At 41.0% G+C, this 22,265-nt stretch overlaps 1 protein-coding gene across 3 annotated transcripts; it reads left to right on the plus strand.

Moving 5' to 3' along the window:
- On the plus strand, window positions 1-20,880 carry PGAP3 (post-GPI attachment to proteins phospholipase 3). Of its 3 annotated transcripts, XR_009155019.1 has the most exons (9): window positions 5-452; window positions 4,489-4,586; window positions 5,413-5,565; window positions 9,384-9,446; window positions 9,547-9,608; window positions 11,177-11,313; window positions 11,751-11,955; window positions 15,156-19,869; window positions 19,909-20,880. XR_009155019.1 is itself a non-coding variant. In XM_058182175.1 (8 exons), exons 1-8 carry the CDS (start codon window positions 263-265, stop codon window positions 15,217-15,219), a joined length of 942 nt encoding a protein of 313 aa, XP_058038158.1. In that variant the 5' UTR covers window positions 1-262; the 3' UTR covers window positions 15,220-20,880. The 3 variants fall into 3 exon arrangements, 2 of the variants coding, with proteins under 2 accessions (XP_058038158.1, XP_058038157.1); XM_058182175.1 differs by having other exon boundaries at window positions 1-452; window positions 5,443-5,565; window positions 15,156-20,880; XM_058182174.1 differs by having other exon boundaries at window positions 15,156-20,880.
- The last annotated feature ends 1,385 nt before the right edge of the window (window positions 20,881-22,265 follow it).

Below are 22,265 nucleotides of genomic sequence, written 5' to 3' on the forward strand. Positions count from 1 at the left end.
CAAAAACAAAGTATAAGCCCCAGAAACTCTCCTCCGCGCAAGTTGTAGCTTTTAAAGGCGAGCGCCTTTTTCAGTTCAGCATTTCCCTTCGTTAAACGAGCGGATAAAAGGAAAACTACATTACCCACAACCCCTTGCCCTCACGGAAACTTTGAGAATGCAGCTCGGGTTTCCACAACTTTGTGGTTTCCCTCGCTTGCGAAGATAACGATTATTTTCGACGCAACCCAGAAGCGGAGCTTCGGAGCTCCCCGGAGGCGGGATGGCGGCTCGGACCGCGCTGCTCTTTCTCCTGGGAGCGGCGGGAGTGGGTCCAGTGCCCTGCCAAGGCTCGCGGGGGGACCGAGAGCCCGTCTACCGTGATTGCGTGGCTCACTGCGAGAGGCGCAACTGCTCTGAGGCCGGGCTGCGGCACTTCCGCTCCCGCCAGCCGCTCTACATGAGCCTCACAGGTACGGAACGGCCTCGCGGAGATTTACTTACGCTGAAGCAGGGCCACGCCCACACCGGGGATCAAGGGCGGGGTGTGCCGGGATGCCTGTTTTGCATAGCCCCGCCCATCAGGAAGGGCCCCGCCCAGGGCTTGGGAGGCAGGTTGTCCCTTTGGTGATGTCGCCAGGACTGTTTGGATGCTTTCCCGCCGTCGCTTCTTCCTTGGGTCGCCATGGTAATGCTGGAGAAGAGTGTATCTGACTGTTCTCACGTTGGCAGGAACCGCCCCTAGAAGTAGCCAGTATTCATGGGATGCAAGGAGCCAGGATCATATTTAACCTAGGGTTTGTTGTAGGAATCCACCTTACCTGGCTATTTTATAACTCAGTGGATCTCCTGCACTGTGCCATTTAGTTAATTCGGCTGTGACTCAGTTAATGAGGGGCAAGTTAATTGTTCAAATGAAACCACTCTGTATTCTGGTGTAACATCTATCCACTTAGGTCTGCAAACTGTGATAATGTATGCATGGGAAAGCTCTTGCACATCTCTCCCTTATTCCCTTGCCTGGAAGGATAAATAGTGAAATTTCAAAGAAAAGAAGTGGAAACATTTTTAGGTGGTTGAATAGTTTACAACTTTCAAGTTGATTAGAGGCAAATAAGAAAACTGTTAAATTCACAATGGTTGGTAAAAATATGATTGACCAATTTGTATGGGATGCCAACAATGGCAACACCTGACTAGATTTTCAGGGCTGCAAAGATAAGCTGAACTGGGCCTGTGTAGACCACAACGAATTGTGGACAACCCTTAAAAAACATTGATATGGCAGTCCATTTGTTACAATGGAATATGGAGCAATTAAATGCTTCAAAATTAGGAATTGTATGGGTCATCACTATATTCTGTTGCCTTATTTGTTTCATATATGCAGAATATATTGTGAATAATGCTTGATAAGAACAAATAGAATCTGAATTAAAATTACTTGAAGAATTAGTCACCTCAGATGTCAATTCCAGATTCACTTAACAATCATGTAACTAACTTAACAGCTACAGTGATTCACTTAACAACTGTGGCAAGAAAGGTTGTAAAATGGGCCAAAACTCACTTAACAAATGTCTCATTTAACAAAAGAAATTTGAGCTCAATTGTGGTTGTAAATCGAGGACTACCTGTAATCTACCGAGCTTGAAAAAAAGCAAACAATTTCTCAAGAAGACATTGTTGGATATGGCAGCAAAATTTGATTGGACTTCCATATCCTTGGCACCTTGACTGCGTGTTCATATCCCATCATCATGAATGCATTGGCTGAGAAACCAAGTATTTCAGTTCTCTTGCAGTGTGCTTTTCCAAAGTGAAACAAAGTCATTAATTAAAATAGGAGGTGACATAGGAGATATAACATTAGCTACTTGGAGAAGATACCTATCCAAATATGAGTTTCATGAACATACCATACACATTAGACACACTTTTGAGGTTTGATTTATTTTGTTTTATTTGTTTAGCATATGGCATTTCATACATGGACTTTGCAACATATATTAACATTTCACCTAGATTAACAACACAGTAAAATTTGAATGTTAAAAAAAAATCTATATTCAATCTAGACCACCTAATCATTGAAACGTATCGTTTATGTGAGAGAAAAAACGGGACCAGTATATGCCCTCAATTTACAGCCGGTCACTATGTTATCTACAGTTTGATGTAGGACCCCTCATTTACACTGAGGGGAGTATGCTCTACCTCATTTATACTTATATTCAAGTTGCCCATTTTTGGTGTGGTAGTTCAAAACCTTCTTCCAAAAAGAAAAAAATATCTTCTAAAAATTGTGGCACCTACAAAAAGTCTTGATCCCAAGATGCTGAGAAACAGACCAATAGTAACTATAGATGAACCTCCTCAGATCATCACTTGTCTTGTGTGTATGCTTTATAAAGAAAGACGGGGTCCCTTAAGTAGACCTTTAAAGCAGGGATCTCCAACCTTGGCAACTTCTGGGAGTTGAAGTCCACAAGTCTTGCCAAGGTTGGAGACTCCTGCTTTAAAAGATCTACAGATCACTGTATTTCATCCTGAGACATACTTGCTTTCAACACTGCTGTAATGCTCTTTGAGATCTTTCTGTTGAGTTTTATACTGACTGACATTTTTAGACTTGGCACAAAGGCAGCTCCATGTATACAACCAGTTATAAGAGTAATGTTACCAGGATATGCACCACTATTTCAAAACCATTTTCTTCCAAGAAGAAATGCAGTAGGCGTCTCAGAGAAAGTTGTAAATGTTACAATAACATAAAAGTTGTCTCTGGCTGTTGCCTGAAGCTAAAGAGAAGCCCAGATGCCCAAATATTCCCCATCTGTATCTGTTCCTTTTGGGAAAATGGAATCCTATTCAGGACAAGGAGAAGTACCACTTCTCAAATTATGATCCTCACAAGGAACTTCTTCACCTGGTCTAGATTCACTTTCAATGTGTTGTTCCTCATCTAGTTTATTACTGACTTCAGACAAACATTTGGAATCCCCCATTATTACCTGATGTTAAAGAGAAATAGACCTGGATGTAATCAGCATACTGATAGCACCCTGCTCTAATTGCCTGGACAGTGTTTGCCAGACGTGGACCACAAAAATCTACCTAACTCTTTGTGACCGTTTTGTGGTGATCTGAACCTTGGCATCCAGATTTGGTTGTTTTATTTCCCAGCGCTGTTGTGCACACACCAAAAAGCATTAAGAGTCCAGGGAGTACAAAGTACTAGTATTTTTTCACAAACCTTTATTTTCCCCCTTTTCCTTTACTCTAAATTGCCTCCCAAGCATGGGAAATTTTTAAACAAGAATCCTAGATGTCAGTGCTCAAAATGATAGGGAGTTATTAGCCACAAATACCGGTAGATCTTTAAGCTGGTTGGCTAAGAACAAAACTATTTTTCAGTTTGAAAAATACCTGTCAATCAGTTTAACCCAATTCTCAAGAAGGACCTATACTAGAGCCGGATTTGAGTTGTTGGATTTCGTGGCCCAATATGGGCACTTCCACCACCTGCCATAATGAGAGGACATGTATATGTGGTGTCCCAGACATTGAAGATATTTTCATGTTTTGTTCGATGGTCAACTCTATGCTGCTGTTAGGCTTATAATCCGTACTTGAATGAAGAGCCCATTGGGATCTGAATTGCAGATTGTCCTATTTCTTCCTGGGTTCTAATCTATACATCATGAGCCAAACTTCTAAGTTTATAGCCAAGACAGTTGACTAAAAAACCAATTATTGCAAACAGATTGAGGTACTCTGTAAAGGCGATGTATTTATCTGAATGTTGATTTTTTTGTATTTAACACACAGGTATTTTATTACTGTACTTTTCATATTTTACCTTGGACTTATATCCTGTATTTATTTTTGTTTTATGTTTTTATTAGTTATAGCACTAATCGATCAATAAAATATTACATTTTCCCAAATATTAGATATCCCAATAGACTCAATTTTTTTGAATAAGCATTTATTTCTAAGAAATCCATACTGGATATCAGATCATGATTCTAAAATTGGATTTTAGTTTCCATTATTGTCAAAAGCATAAGCCCGTGTTGGGCTTACACTTTTGATAATAAGTGTGGTGGAAACTTAAAAATAAAAGCAACAGACACAAGTTAGTTTCAGCCACAGAAACCTGGAAAGAACAATATAAAATCAGAATGTGGCAAGTCACCATACCTTAAAAATGATTTTTTTTTAATGAAATAAAACAGGGGTCTTCAGCCTTGGCAACTTTAAGACTTGTGGATTTCAACTCCCAGAATTCCTCAGCCAGCAAGGCTGGCTGAGGAATTCTGGGAGTTGAAGTCCATAAGTCTTAAAATTGCCAAGGTTGAAGACCCGTGAAATAAAATATGCTATGCAAATCTGAGTATCTTCATCTCATTACTTTAGAATTATTGCAGTAATACACTGCTATCAAGTGTTATCCAAATGTATCATTTACTCTAATTTTACCAAGTTTATCCTCTTATATTCGAGGATGGACCTGCAGAGATGATTGCAAATACGAATGTATGTGGCTGACTGTTGGACTTTACCTCCAGGAGGGATCCAAAGTGCCTCAGTTTCATGGAAAGGTAAGCCTTGTTTATGAAGCCAGGTTAGCTAAACTGTACAGGTTGATTCAGCTCTTTGTCCATTTAACTCAGTTTATCTACTTGGGCTGGTTTTTTTCCAGTAGATCATTTGCTAGTTATATTATACGAAATCCAGGCCTTCACTCTGAAGTTTTGAGCAAGCAAAATCTGTATATGACAGACAGCAGGGACATATTTCCTTTTTGGTACACTAGTAAGAAAAACTAGAGCAAGCAAAAAGGTGAGAGACTGCCAATTTTTCCTGTAGTCTGTATCAGCCCTTTACGCATTTCCAGCTTCTAAGCAGGAGAAAAAAAGGATAAACTTTTTGCAACTATTTCTTGGCAGTCACAATGTGCACAGAATACATGGCAGCCTAAAGTGAGCTTTTCAAACTACTGGGGTCAAAAATGAGAATTTTTTTCTCTTCCCAAATCACTGTCTGAAACTGCATTTCAAGGGAAACTTCTATGACTGTACTTTATCCAATTAGTTTGCTCTGGATTGGGAATGTAATAGGTGAACGAGAGACAAACACAGCTCATTCCCCTTGAAGTCAGCACACATACCTAAGGCCCAAGTATTTACTTATTTCAGTAATTAGCCGTGCAATTTCAAATGAAGTAGTCCTTTCTCAAAAGAAAAAGGCAGAAAATCTCAGTTATTTCTGGGGCATTTGGAAAAAAATCTGAGCTGCAGTTTCTTTTTTCCACCTACTTTAGGATTTAGTTTAAACAATCATAGGAAAATGTGCAAATAATCTCATTTCCATTTGATAATATTCTTTATCATCTTCTCCTCTTTCCCCTCCCTGCCGTGCCCGTAGTGGCCCTTTTCTCGTTTCCTGTTTTTTCAGGAGCCTGCTTCTGCCTTTGCTTCATTCCTTAATGGTCTTGCCAATTTGGTGATGCTGAACAGATATAAAGCCACTGTTCCCCGTTCTTCTCCTATGTACCATACCTGCATTGCCTTTTCTTGGGTAAGTCATTTTTAACAAGAATCTCAGCTTCCTTATCTTCTTTACCAGGTGAAAGAAAATTATTGTACAAAGCAAGCTGGGCTCACATAACATCCTAAACCATCTTGTGACTTGTTTGAGTTAAAATATTGGCTGAATCCTGTCATCATGATCTGTAAATATGGTTTAATGCAGACATTTATAGCATTCTGAGCTTATCATTGCACGTGTCCATTGTTGAGTCTGGAAGGGATACTCCAAAAAGTAAGGTATGAAAACAGGAAATATGATTTGGCACAATTCCAATGTAATTAAAATTAAACATGCTATTTTCCATCACACTTTTTTCTTTTTATCACAAAGAATGACAATTTGGATAGAAATTTAGAGAACTTTTAGGGATGTGCCTACGCAGAGACAGTGTGTGTAGAGGTCAAGTTGTTGGAAAGTATGACCATAATACACTTGAACATAACAATATAGCATAACTGAGAAGACCTGAGTTCAAATCCATAATGTATGGAGCAATTTTTTGCTGTTCACACCATCCCAGTCCAAGCTCTTTTTTAGGGGGGAGGTTATTTTAGTGTATGTGCTCAGAAGCGCAATTGGGCTTATTATCAGGGGATGTCTTATTTTTGGGGAAACAGGGTAGTGACAGATTTTATTTTCCTGGGCTCCAAGATCACCGCAGATGGGGACTGCAGCCAAGAAATTAAAAGATGCTTGCTCCTGTGGAGGAAAGCTGTGGCAAATCTAGACAGCATACTAAATAGCAGAGACATCACCCTGCCAACAAAAGTGTGTATAATCAAGGCTATGGTTTTCCCAGTTGCAATGTATGGCTGTGAAAGTTGGACCAAAAGGAAGGCTAAGTGTCAAAGAATTGAGGCATTTGAACTCTGGTGCTGGAGAAGACTCCTGTGAGTCCCTTGGACTGCAAGGCGATCAAACCAGTCAGTCCTAGAGGAGATTGGTTTTTAGAAGGCTGACTGCTCTTTAGAAGGCCAGATCCTGAAGATGAAACTTAAATACTTTGGCCACTTATTGAGAAAGAAGGACTCACTGAAGAAGAGCCTAATGCTGCGAAAGATTGAGGACAAAAGATGAAGGGGATGACAGAGAAGGAGGTGGCTGGATGGAGTCACTGAAGCAGTAGGCGTGAGTTTAAATGGACTTCAGAGGATGGTAGAGGACAGGAAGGCCTGGAGGAACGTTGTCCATGGGGTCGCGATGGGTCAGACATGACTTTGCAACTAATAACAATGAAGAAATTATTCAGGAATTAGCCAGCACTATGGTTAAACTTGTAACACTCTCAAAGATTCTAGAACAGTGTTGGTGAAACTATGGCACGCGTGCTGGAAGCAGCACGCAAAACTATCCCGTGAAGAATGTGCAGCCTCGCTGACTCCTATTCCACGTTCCTGTGATCACACACACACCGGTCAGCTGGCCTTCATGCGCGCAGGAGTCGCAGAACCCAGAAGAGTGGCGTTCTGTCACGCATGCGCAGGCCAGCACCTAAACCTCCGAAACCTTGAAAGCACCTAAACCTTGAAATCATGCACATACGCGATAGTCAGCTGTTCGACAGGCACGTGTCCATGCTAGTATCTGGGTGTTCTGGTGCCGGCTTGCACATGCCGACGGACCGCCGCTCTTCCAGGTTCCACTGCTCCTGCGTGCACAAAGGCCAGCGGGGCCGCACATACCTCGCCGGATGGTTTCACTTGCCACTTCCGGCACACAGGCCAGCGTGCAGTGACATCAAAGGTTCGCCATCACTGTTCTAGAAATTGGGTTGCTTAACTAATCAGAAACTGAAGTGTGAAAGAAAGCTTTTTTTTTTTTTTTGCTTATCACGTAAACAACCCTCAGCCTTTCTTCCCTAAATACTGTCCCAACCTCTTGAGAGGTTTGAGGCATCATAGCCCCAGCGACCTAAGAACTTTCAGGAGATGAGTAGTCAATCTTTGGCCTTTAGATCAGAGGTCCACAACCTTTTGGACCTCAGGGACCACCAAGTTCATAATTTTAAATCCTGCGGACCACTAATACGAATCCAGCGCACCACTTGCTGAAGCGCCTGGACTCCCAGTGACAGGATGGGGTCCTTCAGGCACTCTCCCTCCTCTCTCTTTCTCTCTTTCTCCCCTTCCCCTCTCTCTCCCACTCTTTCTCCCTCCCTCCCTCTCTCTCTCTCTCTCTCTCTCTCTCTCTTCCACTCATTCTCTCATTCTCTCTCTCATCTCTTTCTCTCTCCCCCCCAATCTCTCTCATTCTGATTCTCTCTCTCTCTCTCTCTGATTCTCTCTTTCATTCTGTCTCTCTCTCTGTGTCTCTCATTCTCTCTCTGATTTTCTCTCTTTCATTCTCCGTCTCTCATTCTCTCTCATTCTAATTCTCTCTCATTCTCTCTCTCTGATTCTCTGTCTCTTTCTCTCTCTCTCTCTCTCTCATTCTCTTTCTCTCATCTCATGGGCCAGCCAGTGTCTTGGGGCTGAGAGGAAGTCAAGCATCAACCGAGGTGTGCGGAGCACCAACAAGGATCGGCAGAAGTACGGGAGTGAAGCACTATTTGCACTTGCGCGGCATTAGCATTCCGCCTCGGTATATTTGTGCCAGCTGGTGGCGCAAAGCAGCCCTCGTCTCCTGCCACTTGGGACTCGGAGCGGTAAATGGCGACTGGTCCGGGAGGAGCCGGATTTTGCTCTCTATTGTGGATGCCAGATCAGCCCTCTGCAAGCTCTCCTCTCTCGAGGAGCCCGGCCAAAGTTTCAAGAGATGAGAGCTTGCAGAGGGCCAATCTGGCCTCTGCATTGGAGAGCAAAATCCGACTGCTTCCCGGACCAGTCACCGTTTACCACTCCGAGTCCCAAGCGGCAGGGGACAAGGGCTGCTTTGCACCACTGGCTGGTGCAAATATACCGAGGCGGAATGCTGATGCAAGTGCAAGTAGTGCTTCGCTCCCGCAGCTTGCAGCCATCGCAATCGCTGCTTCAGCCCGCTTGCCCTGCCCCTTCCCCGCTGTGGTAACAGCACCATTATTTCATTCTGGACGGAGAGGGCTGCACTCCTTTTTGCGTATGCACCACCTGCAAAGTTGCACATTGCACATGCCACTCCAGGGCAGAGATTTCTAGCCCCGCTATGGCTGGTCCCATATTCCAGAGCTGTAGACCCATTGGTCATCCCGGAGCAGCTCCTCCACCAGGGTGCACCGGCAAAAATATGAAGATTTCTCTACAGACCACCAGCGATTGGTGATTGTTGCTTTAGATGACTCCCCTGGTGCCCCATTTGAAATTAGTTGTATCTATTTTAATTCAGCACATTTGACAGACAGTTTTATTGTTATCATTTGATTGTGTGAGAGAAGCTGAGATTCAGAAAACATAGTCTGTCTAAGCCAATAAGCTAAATAGAAAAAAGAAATTTGGACAAAAAGCCATTCAGTTTTTTAAACTCCTTTCCAAACATTAGTGTCTAAGGCAAGGAAGAAAAAGGGGTTTGAGGATCAGGTTTCTTTTCCAGTTGTCTTCATTTTTGGATCAATAGCCTGTTGACTTGTAGATATAATCCAGGGCTGTCCAACCTTGGCAACTTTAAGATTTATGGACATCAATGCTGGCTGGGGAATTCTGGGAGTTGAAGCTCACAAGCCATGAAATTGCCAAGGTTGGACACTCCTGATATAATTAAATATCATTTGATAGCCACATAGGCACTTAAAAGACTGGGCTATTTCTTACATTTCCTCTGTGCCAAAACTGCAGCTTTGTTGATTTAATCTTGTGGTATGCTCAGACCAATTCTTTCTTGCACTTTTCCTTCAGGTGTCTTTAAATGCCTGGTTCTGGTCCATGGTTTTTCATACCCGAGAAACAAATCTGACTGAGGTGAGCTTTTGTATTGTGATCCAATAGAAGTGTTTTTCAGGTGGCATGCACATTGGACAAGATCTGGCCTATATCTCTAATTCAATTTCTCCTCTCATAGAAAATGGACTATTTCTGTGCATCAGCAGTCATCCTTTACTCTGTGTACTTGTGTTGTGTCAGGTAAGTTGCTACATAAGACCAAAGTTCACCTAATCTTTCAGTGGTTTTGTCTTCATTTTTATTACAGTTATTTGATTACAATGTCTCTCATTCATTTTAAGATGTCTTATTACATGGAAAGTGGTGTACAATTTGATTGTGCAGGTCATATATTTTGTTATGTCCATTTCTGAATTTCCCTTCTGTTTCTCTAGAGCACGGGTAGTCAACCTTTTTATACCTACCGCCCACTTTTGTATCTCTGTTAGTAGTAAAATTTTCTAACCGCCCACCAGTTCCACAGTAATGTGCTGTGTATTGTCATCTGCGCATGCCTCTCATGCATTATGGATTGGGTTTGGGCAGGGGGAGCGCCAGTTACCAGCTCTGCTTGTCTGTTACAGCTGGGTGGTGTAAGGGGGAGATGCGCGAGCTATTCTGGGATGAGGCTCTTTTGTTTGCGGTCGCACTATAGCGCCATTTAGTTTCACTTACGTAACGTGAACTAAACTTATGCACGGGCGATACAAATAGTATATTTTCAGAAATTTAAATTGTCACGGGGAATTTTATGAAAACCTAATGAAAATGTTTTTAAATAATGCTATGAAATTTTTTTAAAAAATCAATTAAATTTAAAAAAAGGAAAGTGCTTCAGTATCGGACAAAACCCCTACCACCCACCATGAAAGCTGGAACGCCCACTAGTGGGCGGTAGGGACCAGGTTGACTACCACTGCTCTAGAGTATCCTTCCCAAGTTCATGTCCTTTTGGTATGTTGGGACCACAGCTCCCCATATTCTTAATCGTATACTCCTATGTTGACTAGAGTTCTTGGAAGAGGAAGCTCCAAAATATTTGAAGGGGTAAAAGAGTTTTGGTAAAAGAAAAGAATTTAGAGAAAGAAAAACATAATTTATCTGCTCAAGACAGCCTCTTAACAATACTTTACCATAGCATACATGCTGTCTGTAAAAAATGGTGAGGCATAATAAATGTTTTTTCAATGAAAGCCCATATATTTATATGCAATCAATAAGCAAGTTCTAGTCAGACGTTATTTATTGCAATCTTTTTCCTATTCCAGTCCAGATTCTGAGCGGCTTGTATTCTTCAGTCTAAGAACATTCATCAATTAATTCAGTACTTGAGAAATAATTATCAAAATACAGAAATCTCTAACTGGACAGTTGTCTTCTTAATAAATCTGCACTAAGGCTCGCTGGAATAGTCAGTGACTTTCCTAAAAAACATAGTCATGACAATTTCTAATCCCCACAATTACTCCCTATATCAGTTTTCTAATAGCTACCCGAAATCTCCAACTTTGAAGGGTTAGTGTTCCTGAAGGGTTCCTGAAAGAAAAAGTGGGGAAGGTGACATCTTGGGGATGGAAAGTTGTCAAAGGCACTCTAGTAAAATTCCTTATTTGAATTAATGTGCGATTTTTTTTCTGTAGCTGCAAGTAATCTGTATTGAGAAAAATATTTCTTTTTCTTTTTAGTCTAAACTAGGGATAGAAAATGGTTTGTATGAAATGAGGCAGTTCTTTGAAATATTTTCAACTTCATGTGTGTTTTATTTGCAGAACTTTAGGGCTGAAACGTCCGGCTTTTGCCACTGCCTTTGGGGGTTTCCTGCTCTTTTTCCTGGCCTGCCATGTTTCCTATCTGACCCTTGTGCGCTTTGATTATGGTTACAACATGGCTGCCAATGTGGCAATTGGTGAGACCCGAAGAATCAATATTTTTATTTTATTTATGTAAAATAGCTTTAGCTAATTTTTTTTAGTGTTTCTTTTCTAAATGTTGAACATTCTTACTGCCTTATGAGATTTTTTCTCTCCTGTTTGCCTTTTCCAAACTTTCCTTTCCTTTCCTTTCCTTTCCTTTCCCATCCTGTCCTTTCTCTGTCCCTGTCCTGTCCTGTCCTGTCCTGTCCTCTCCTCCTCTTTCTTTTCCTTTCCTTCTTTCCATCCTATCTCTGCCTTTCTGCTATGGGCAAATGAGATGCATACTCACCATTTAGTGCTGAGGAGGGAGCAATGCGATCAGGGCTATGGTAGTACTGGTGTCCGTAGCAAACAAAAGCTGCTTCTTTCTGCTATGATCCATGAGAAGTAAAAGGGATATTAACATGAAGTGTTGTTCTGTACCTTGCAGGTCTTCTCAATCTCTTCTGGTGGCTGGGTTGGTGTATGCAGAACCAGCAACGCCTGCCCTATGTCTGGAAGTGTGTGGCCGTTGTCCTGCTTCTCCAGGCCTTGGCTCTCCTGGAACTCTTGGATTTTCCACCCCTGTTTTGGGTCTTTGATGCCCATGCCATCTGGCATATCAGTACTATCCCTGTCAATATCCTTTTCTACAGGTCAGCCTATTTTGCATGCTTCTTCCTTCTTCATACTTTCTTTCTGGGTGGGCTTCTGCTGGTGGACCTCTGAAAGCGCCGTTGCAAAAATATGAGAATGACTCAACATTTGGGGATCAGGTGATTAAGATAATGGTGGCTGACCAGCTTGATAGCAGTTTAAAGGTAAAGGTAAAGGTTCCCCTTACACATATGTGCTAGTGGTTCCCAACTCTAGGGGGCGGTGCTCATCTCTCTTTCAAAGCTAAAGAGGCAGTGCTGTCTGAAGACGTCTCTGTGGTCATGTGGCCGGCATGACTAAACCTGAAAAGCGCACAGAACACTTGTTCCCTTCCCAAAGGTGGTCCCTATTTTTCTACTTGCATTATTTACGTGCTTTCGAACTGCTAGGTTGGTGGAAGCTGGGTTATGCGGCACTAAGGATTTGAACCGCTGAATTGCTGATCTTTTGATTGACAAGCTCAGCGTGTTAGCCACTGAGCCACTGCATCCCTTTTTGCTTAGATGTTTAGATAGCAGTCTAAACATAGTGAATTATCTAGACTTTTTTAGACGTTTTTCAAGCCCAGTATGGAACAGAGACAATATTGGTCTCTCTTGGGTGACCTATTTCTAGAGTGGATGGGGAGAGCGTCTTAGTCTTGTTTTTAATACCATCGATCTCGACATCCATTGAATTGTCTACAGGGGTTGGATTTATTCCTTGCTCAGTAGACAGTTTCAATCTGAGATAGTGGAGAGGAAATATTATCCCGATGGCCCCCAATATTTATTTATTTATTATTTTTATTTGCATTTATATCCCGCCCTTCTCCGAAGACTCAGGGCGGCTTACACTATATTAGCAATAGTCTTCATTCTATTTGTATATTTATATACAAAGTCAACTTATTGCCCCCAACAATCTGGGTCCTCATTTTACCTACCTTATAAAGGATGGAAGGCTGAGTCAACCTTGGGCCTGGTGGGACTTGAACCTGCAGTAATTGCAAGCAGCTGTGTTAATAACAGACTGTCTTAGCAGTCTGAGCCACCAGAGGCCCTATTTAGAATGGTGGTGTGGCTAGAGGGGTCTGTGTTAGCTGGTATGTCAGTTATGGGTTATTGATTGGTTTTGGGAACCTACAGAGGCGTATATAGCTTGGCACCTGAATATATACAGCAGAGGTCTTCAAACTTGGCAGCTGGAGAATTCTGGGAATTAAAGTTCACGAGTCTTAAAACTGCCAAGTTTGAAGACCTCTGATATACAGGATCATCTGCCTTAGTCACCATTAGCTCAATCTATTAAAAGGTCTCGGGAGAAATTATTCCTAATTCTACATGCTTTAGAGACTTGGGAGGCTGAAGAGAGAAAGGGCTGCCTTTGTGCAATACCACCAGAGTTTGGGAACAGCTTCCCAGTGTAGATCTAGCTGGTTCCTTTCTTGCTGACTTTCAGGAAAACATTTTTTAAAAAATGAATGATTTCAAGTTGCCTTTTTAAAAGGTTTCTATTTGATTCCATCTTGTTTTCTTACTGCTTTTTGCCTTTTTCTTCTTTTGTTTTTAAATTTTGGAGGTGAGTAATGCTTTTGTGGATGGTTTTAAATGATAATTGGGATTGATTTTCACCCGATTATGGATTCTTGCTTACGCAAGTAGTCCTCAACTTACAATCATTTGTTTAATGATCGTTCAAAGTTGTGACGGTGCTGAGAAATGTTACTTATGACCAGTTTTCACACTTACAACTGTTGCAGCATCCTCACAGTCACATGATCACAATTTGGGAACTTGGTAACCAGCTTGCATTTACAATGGTCGCAGCATCCTGGGGTCATTTGATGGCCACTTGTGACCTTCCCAGGGGCTTCTAACAAGCAAATTCAATGGACAAAGGCAAATTCGCTTAATGAATATGGTGATTTGCAAAAACAGTCGTAACATTTGATGTGGCTCACTTAATAACCATATTGCTTAGCAGTGGAGGTTCCGATCCCAATTGTATTTGGAAGAAAAGGACTACAACTTATATCCTCTAAGCTGCTGAGAATAGCATTGATTTCAATGGGCAAAAAAGTTTGAAATAGAGACATTTCCATATTTATTGGTTCAGGGAAGTATCTATCACCAAGAAAGAATGATCATCAGAAAAGGCCACTTAAATCATTAAAAAATAATATTAGGAATAAATTATCATTATTACGGATGAATCAAAAGTTGGAATTAAGATTGCTGGGAGAAATATCAACCACCTCAGATATGCAGATGATACCACTCTAATGGCAGAAAGCGAAGAGGAACTAAAAAGCCTCTTGATGCGGGTGAAGGAGGAGAGTGCAAAAGTTGGCTTGAAACTCAACATTAAGAAAACTAAGATCATGGCATCCGGCCCTCTCAATTCCTGGCAGATAGATGGTGAAGAAATGGAGGTAGTGACAGATTTTATTTTCCTGGGCTCCAAGATCACTGCAGATGGGGACTGCAGCCAAGAAATTAAAAGACGCTCCTGGGGAGGAAAGCTATGGCAAATCTAGACAGCGTACTAAAAAGCAGAGACATTACCCTGCCAACAAAAATGCATATAGTCAGGGCTATGGTTTTCCCAGTTGCAATGTATGGCTGTAAAAGTTGGACCATAAGAAAGGCTGAGCGCTAAAGAATTGAGGTCTTTGAACTCTGGTGCTGGAGAAGACTCCTGCGAGTCCCTTGGACTGCAAGGCGAACAAACAAGTCAGTCCTAGAAATCAACCCTGATGCTCTTTAGAAGGCCAGATCCTGAAGATGAAACTGAAATACTTTGGCCACTTAATGAGAAGGAAGGACTCACTGAAGAAGAGCCTAATGCTGGGAAAGATTGAGGGCAAAAGAAGAATGGGATGACAGAGAATGAGGTGGCTGGATAGAGTCACTGAAGCAGTAGGCGTGAGCTTAAATGGACTCCAGAGGGTGGTAGAAGATAGGAAGGCCAGGAGGAACGTTGTTGATGGGGTCGCGATGGGTCGGACATGACTTCGCAACTAACAATAACAACAATCATTATTACATAACCTAATTTAGGCCCTGCTTATTTTTTTTTCACTCTCCTGTCATGATTTTGAACAGTGATTGCAGTTTACAGCCTGAAAAAAAATGTCCATCTGTGTCCTGAATTTAAAATTAGCCTTAATCCATTACTGATTGTTCATCCTAGTAACTTTTCTTTTTTTTCTTTACAGTTTCCTTGTCGATGACAGTCTTTATCTTCTGAAGGCCAATTCTGAGATCCTTAAAATAGACTAAAACCTGTGGCAGAGAGTAACTTGGGAAAAACCATGGGCTGCCATCTATAAAAGACACCCTGTTGCTTTGATTTCTAGCATCTGAGGAGTTTGATGTTCTAAGCCCATTTTGCTCTGATGATTGGTGGCAATTTTCATCTCTTGCTTCTGTTTTTACATTTCCACAGCTTCCCTTTCAGAATTCTGTTGCCATAGTGTTGATAACCTGATTGCCTTTTTTTGCTTGAATGTACTGAGACACGCCTCTTGTCTCCCTGGAATTATTTTGGGTCCTTTCATTTGCCTTGTCCAGTTCTTCCTACATTTCTCTGAAGAGAGCAGGGAAAGCTTTATTTATTTCACTCAGTTTCTTTTTTCATTTTTACAAACACAGTTCTGTGGGTTTTGGCTGGTCCAATAGACTGCATTGAAAGGACTTTGCAAGCCACTTGGGAAAATAAAGGGCAGCAGCAGGTCTGGTAAACCAGAGTCCATCTTTATACCGCAGTTGACTTGAAATCCAGATTTTCAGACAAGTCTTAAAATGCTGCTTCACTGAGAGGCTCCCTGTTTTTCCAACAAGCCATTGGGAGTTTAGCACTCTGCTCCCTATTTTCCTGTCAGTCAAAAGTAGAAAATGGATTCTATACTGCAGTGACTTTTTTAAAAAAAACAAAACAAAACTATAATATGTGGTGCTGGGGTCAACTGTCTTCTGTCTCCAAAGCTTTGTGTGCATATATATATTCCATCACAGTAATCCTTATTCTTTCTTGTCACATCACTTCATTGTGTACTGCATTATTAAGTTGCTCCAAAAATCTTGAGAACACCATCATCACCACCACTATCAGATTTATTGGACTGTCATCAGAATTAGCTTCCAGCTGGAGGAGGAAAATCATGGGGAATTATTTAAAAATATTTTAAATAATCTTTTGGGATTAATTTGTGACATTTTAATAGCACAAACTATTCCTAGCAAGCTGCAAAAGGTGTTTGAGAAATTTCAAGACGAAGTGCAAAACAGATCTGGATGGGAAATAAATAGCATTTCTTGTCTTCTCCACATATGCTCTTTGTTTTTAAAATAACAATACACAAACTGGAGAGTGGGGTAATCATTTTATTTATGTATATATGTGTGTATCTTGGTCAGTGTTCTATTTTTCCTGAATCATTTGTCACTCAAAATCCTGGAGGAAGTTTGCTGTCTTATCTATCTACTCGGTTGGGGCTTCTATAGTTATGCCCCATTGCTAGACCAGCCAAATCTATTTATATTCAAAGGCAGGCTGATCCTATAGTTTCTTTTGGTGTTCAGCCATTTTCTTTCCTTTAATTGTAGGAAGACTTAAATTAAGGGATGTCTGTCTGAATTTGAAGATGACAAAGTGCCTGAATATTTATGCCAAGAAATGTTGATTGTTTGCAGAGACAGATGACCTCAGGATTTTGTTGCTCATTAAATTTTCTCATTGCTGAAGCCTTTCAGGGCATTCAATTCAGCAACACTTAACAGCGCTTAAAAGAGCTCATTACATGTTGATTGTGAACACTTGAGCAATTTTCTGCCTGTGGGAAAACTAGAAAAAGTAACCTGAGGCCAAAGTGTCTTTTGCTTGAAGAGTGCCAAAGGATTCAGAAATTGCATATGACCAGTGAAAAATCAAAATAAAATGTGCAATGGAGTGAGACTGTTCATGTGGGTATTTTGGCTCTATTCAGCCAGCAGATGGCGTTGCTTGCCAATTCATCTGTGATTTGGAAGTGGTGTTTAAAACATAAGGTTTTGGTTCTATGTTTTTATTGTAATGTAATTTTAAACAGGGGAGCCTTTAATTAATTTATGTTATCAGGCTGCTGCACAAGAAAATTGGCAATAGCGGCTAGACTTGCCTGAACAACAGTTTGCTTATCCTCATCCCTTTTAAGAAACAGTCATGGGGAACCCCATTTATTGCTGGTTGTACTGTTCTGCCTGACTTGGGGGAGATGCTTTTGATGGTGACTCCCCAGTCCTGAGGGATGTGCTTGGTATCTGTTCAGTGTGAAAAGGATTCACATTGGCGGTGGAAGAGATTTAAAATTCCACTTTACTATATGCATTCCCACTTTCCGTTCTGGGAGAGAAAAGGAGCTCCTTTTATTATCGCTTTTTAATTCACCTCAGTTTTTTCTGAGATGAATTTCTGAGGTGTTTTTCTGAACTTTTCCACTTACTTTCAGTTCTCTGAAAACTGGAGCAGAAAGATTGCTCACCTCTAGTTCCTTGTCATAGGTAATACTGATTAGGTCAGGTGAAAGTTGAAATCAAGAATACCTGATCTGAAACCTGGCTGCCTTCCTCTGGCAAAAATTCAAAGATTTCCAAGACTAAAAGTATAATCTTATGCATGTCTACCTACAAAGGAAATCCTTGTTTGGTGACTGGCTTGTTTAGCAGATGTTCGCAATTACTATGTGTTGAAGAAATAATTTTACAACCAATCCTTGTATTTATGGCCTTTAAAGGTTTTAAAGCAAAGGAAAGCTGAAGTAAGTACAGTTGTTTCACTTAGTGATTGCTTGGCTTAATGCCTGAGTGGCTGGTCCCAACTGTGGTTGCTAAATATGAATACAAGACAAGAGATCATCAACATGAAGTTCCAGATGGCTAGATTCAACAACAAAAAGTCATTATCTTACAAGATGTTGGCCTTCTCACATGAAATTTCATGCATCAGTGCTGCTTTCACAAACTTTTGTGTGAGAATACCAGGTTAAAGTAATTAAAATAGAGAAACGTTGATCATCTTGGATGATTTGAATGGTGATTATTTTAATTGGGAGAATCTAGGCTGGAATTATTGCAAGATGCTTCCTGGAAAAAAATAGCTGACCTTAAATTTAGGCTTCTGGTGTTGGCAATATCTGGCAGAGTTCCAGGAATGGTAGATTTCCCCATTGGGGAAGAAGTAGTACAGGGTCTGGTTATTCTTGGATTGGACATGTATGGGGAAATACCAAGATAACAAGCCAGGTTGGGAAGTTGAAAAATTATCCCAATATGCAATGACAAGCCTCTTCTGGAATGTTGCCTTGGAAATTACATAGACGTGTTAAACAGTTTCTCCAAAAGTTAAGCTTGACTTGATGATTTTATCTTTAAATTGCTGCCGTCTTTCTTTGTTATGTTTTGCTGCAGTTTGAGATTTGATTGTTCTTCTGGAAGCAATCAAACAAGCTTGGGAATGAGTTCAGACTTAAATGTTAGAGTCCACTGGCCTTCTTGTTCTTTTGTATATCTCAATTAAACAGGACAAATCAGGCAAATGAAATCTTCCTTTCTCCAATCATAAACGGGTACCACATTTTGCAGTAGGGTGTACGGAGTTCTTCAAAGATGAAAGCTTATTTGACTGAACCATCTTCTAGCAGCATTCTACAAGCCACCATTGTATATGTAACAATAGGGAGCAAGAGAAGCTCTTAGTTGGGTAGGACCTAAACATTGTGAAAGCAGAAATGGGAGTCTGGGGAATCTGATATTGTCCTGATTGCCTTTTGTCAGTCAGCACTTCTGTTCAAAAGTGCTGCTTTGCAAAACTGAGAGTCTGCCAGAGGTAACAGAGGGTTCAAAATAGTCAGGATGGCCACCATAATCGTAAAATCGAAGCCTTACGCCTTTTTTTTATAACCATGCGTCATAACACACTTTAAAGGAGTCTGGACTTTGGTTGAATGGTCGTAGCAGTTATGTCAAGTTTTTGGGCTGTCTTGCAGACACCACTGAAGTGGGCTGACTGGAAACAGTCCAGGCAAGGAGAATTGTCTGAAGGTCCTGAAAGCGATATTTGTGAGAGATGCTTATTTTTGCCGCCCAGGTACAGCAGAAGCCACTTTTTAAATGCAAGGCTGTTTTTGCATGTCTAATTTTATATAGTATATCCACCTTCAGGTTAGATGTGTGAATTGGATTAATAGTAATCCTATTTTCCAAAAGTCACTATGTCCCCCATCCTGTTTCAAAGGGATGTACTTTCCACAAGCTTTGCCAATCCTTTTGGCTGGCAGCTTGGAGCCTGGACAGCTGGAGATGTCCTGTTACTGGCTTTGGGGATCTATATTAGGCTGCACCTTAGCTTGGCTAACCAAAGAGAACAAAATGTGGTGTGCGTATTTTTGCTTGGCTTTGTCTGTTTCAAGGTGGGCAATCTGCAGCCTTCTGCATGTTGCTCTATATTAACTCACTGAAGCCTCTATCAGAAAAGTCAGTGTTAACCGACTAGTCTCTGGAGGGCCTCAGATTGCCCACAGCTTGGATAGCTAATAAATGAAACAAAAAGGGAGCTAAAAATGCTGGTTCTGAAGGTGTGGAAGGCTCTTGCGCAAGCATTGAAACTGAAGATTGGTAGCCAAAAGAATCATTTCTAATTGTGCTCATGCAGAGCAGTCCTGACTGACTGCCCACCCAGTGTTTAAATATATGAAATCAGTGGCATTTTTGCTGAAGGTCCAAGAGCTGCTATCCTGTTTAGGAGAGGCAGCTGCTAGGGCTTTTTAGTTCCTAAGTGGAAAATAGAAAGGAATAGGAAACATGTCTGTGGCAGAACCACTACCAGGCTAGATGTACTATTGATCAGTTTTCAGTTCCTGTGACTAAAAATAATAGCAGTAACAGAGTTGGAAGGTCGTCTAGCCCAACTCCCTATACAGGAGGAGTTGGAAGGTCATCTAGCCCAACTCCCTATACAGGAGACCTATACTAGAGATTCGAACCGCCAAACTACCAACCTTTCTGATCAACAAGCTCAGCATCTTAGCCACTGATCCACCTAGCCAGGCTAAATCTCATAGGAATCTCTTAGGAACAATTGTAATTGGAGCTGTGTGCCTTCTGTTCTAAAGCTGTTCTGGATTCTGTGCTGAGAAGAGTGTTTTGTAAACGGGGAAAAATTCCTTCCTTCCTTCCTTCCTTCCTTCCTTCCTTCCTTCCTTCCTTCCTTCCTTCCTTCCGAAGTGGTGCGTGCTCCATCATTGGAGATTTTCAAGAAGAGATTGGACAACGATTTGTCCATTTGCTTGAACAGGGGTTTGGACTAGAAGACTTCCAAGGCCTCTTCCAACCCTATTTTATGTTCAGATCTTGACCTAATGGTCAATGAAAGGAAAATGTTCTTCCTACCTTCTTCCTTTGCCTGTTAAGGGCCTCCTGTTTGTGAAAATATATCTAGAACAGGGGTCTCCAACCTTGGTCCCTTTAAGACTTGTGGACTTCAACTCCCAGAGTTCCAGCAAAGCTGGCTGAGGAACTCTGGGAGTTGAAGTCCACAAGTCTTAAAGGGACCAAGGTTGGAGATCCCTGATCTAGAATATGCTAGCTTTATAATCAAGTATGTTATGTGAGCACAGCTGATTTAATTTGGTAGACCATAGCCTAGTAAACCATATGCTAGTAATTTGTGCAAACATCTAAGTTAGAAGCTGCAGATGTGATATGTATGGGAGGAATAGTGCAATCAATAGATCATGAAAAATGATGGTGAGGAGATTAAACTGGCAGGAGAAGAGCTAGTTTCCTATCCAGAAGGCTGTGGATGTATTCCTATAAGTCCTTGCTAACCCATCAAGCTCATTTGATCTTCCTGTTTTATATTTCAGCTAGGCAATTTATAGACCATGAGTACATTGTGCAATTAAGCCAATTATAGTTCATTAAGTGAACCCTGAAAAAAAAGAATCAAACCTTGGCTTAGCATGAACTCAGTCCTAATCTGAGTAGTACCACTCATACTCTTCCCCACTATGCTGAAAAGGAATTCTGTGAAAAGAAGATCCACCTCATGCTAATTTTTGATGTCTGATACGTTTTCACCAAGATAGTAAGTGCTCTAGTGTCTCAAAAGCAAACTAAATTGTAATAATGGGACTTCTTCACGGTGTTGCTGTTGTCCCCCCATCCTTTCCATTCCAGAAGAGAAATTTAATAACTTTTTTTTTCCTGGGTGATCTCCTTGGTCCCAATTCTGTTTGGAAACCAGCCCATTCTTGCAATGGGCTGGAAATTATGGGAAAATCACAAAAAAAAACACAGACTCTTTCTTCTTGGACTCCAGATGCCTCATAAACCATATCCTTATAAATGTGATACCAGGATTTAAGTTAAAATCCTGCCTTTCCTTTGCAAATACTTTAAACAAAGTTCCTAAGCAGGCAATTCCCCTTCTTTCTGTTGAATAGGGTAAGGTTGGTGGAGTTTCAACTGTGAAAAATCTTTGCCTACCCTAAGATTTCATATATGTCAAGAAGGAAAAGCACAATTTTATTAAAATATCGCACAAAAGACAATATATTCTGTTTAAACTATATCTGTCCAAACATATCCATCTCCCAGGTACTTGGTAATTTTTTTATTGATACTTCTGCTGGAAGTCAGCTGAAATGAAAGAAAATATTAAATGCCAGATAAACATACTGGATGGTCAACGGCATTTCTCTTAATGGGTTACATTGTACAGACTCTTCTGAGGGAGACATCCTGCTGTAATTGAATTTCTGCTGATTTTTTTTTTAAATGTGTGTGCAATTTCCAATAAAATGATTCAATTTAAATGCTAAACTCTTGATGACCTTATTTAGCAGCTTGTAACTGCCACGAAAAATCCTTCCATCATATTGCTGTCCCTTTAATCTCCATTTGTCTTTGAAGCTTGGCTTGGTTAAAGGGCAGCTGCTGAAGTCTTGTGAGTTTCCCAGTGTGTGAGAATGCTTATAGACAAGCAAGTCAGTGATCTATCTTCAGCCTCCAAGCTGCCTTTTTCCTAAATCAGGGAATTTGATTTAGGAAAAAGGCGGCCTTTAGGCAGAAGGTAAATCTGTTCCACCAGCCGTGCTTAGAAGTGACCACTCTATAAGTAACACCATCGCATTCCTCCTATCTACTTTCTGAAATGGCACAACTCAGTCATGGATTTGCAAGTGGAAAATTGGGTAGATGTAACAAACTACTTAAAATACTACATTTTAATTTTAGAAACATTTGGCTGTTAGATGTGTTTAATTCTGGGATAATGTCTTGGTGTCAGA

This window comes from Ahaetulla prasina, chromosome 4 (genome assembly GCF_028640845.1).
Source record: "Ahaetulla prasina isolate Xishuangbanna chromosome 4, ASM2864084v1, whole genome shotgun sequence".
Taxonomy (NCBI): Eukaryota; Metazoa; Chordata; class Lepidosauria; order Squamata; family Colubridae; genus Ahaetulla; species Ahaetulla prasina.

Coding starts and splice junctions, on each gene's coding strand:
- PGAP3 (XM_058182174.1), top strand. CDS start 263: ATGGCGGCTCGGACCGCGCTGCTCTTTCTCCTGGGAGCGGCGGGAGTG. Junction 4,587..5,412: donor TGCCTCAGTTTCATGGAAAG/GTAAGCCTTGTT, acceptor CCGTGCCCGTAG/TGGCCCTTTTCTCGTTTCCT. Junction 9,447..9,546: donor GAGAAACAAATCTGACTGAG/GTGAGCTTTTGT, acceptor CTCCTCTCATAG/AAAATGGACTATTTCTGTGC.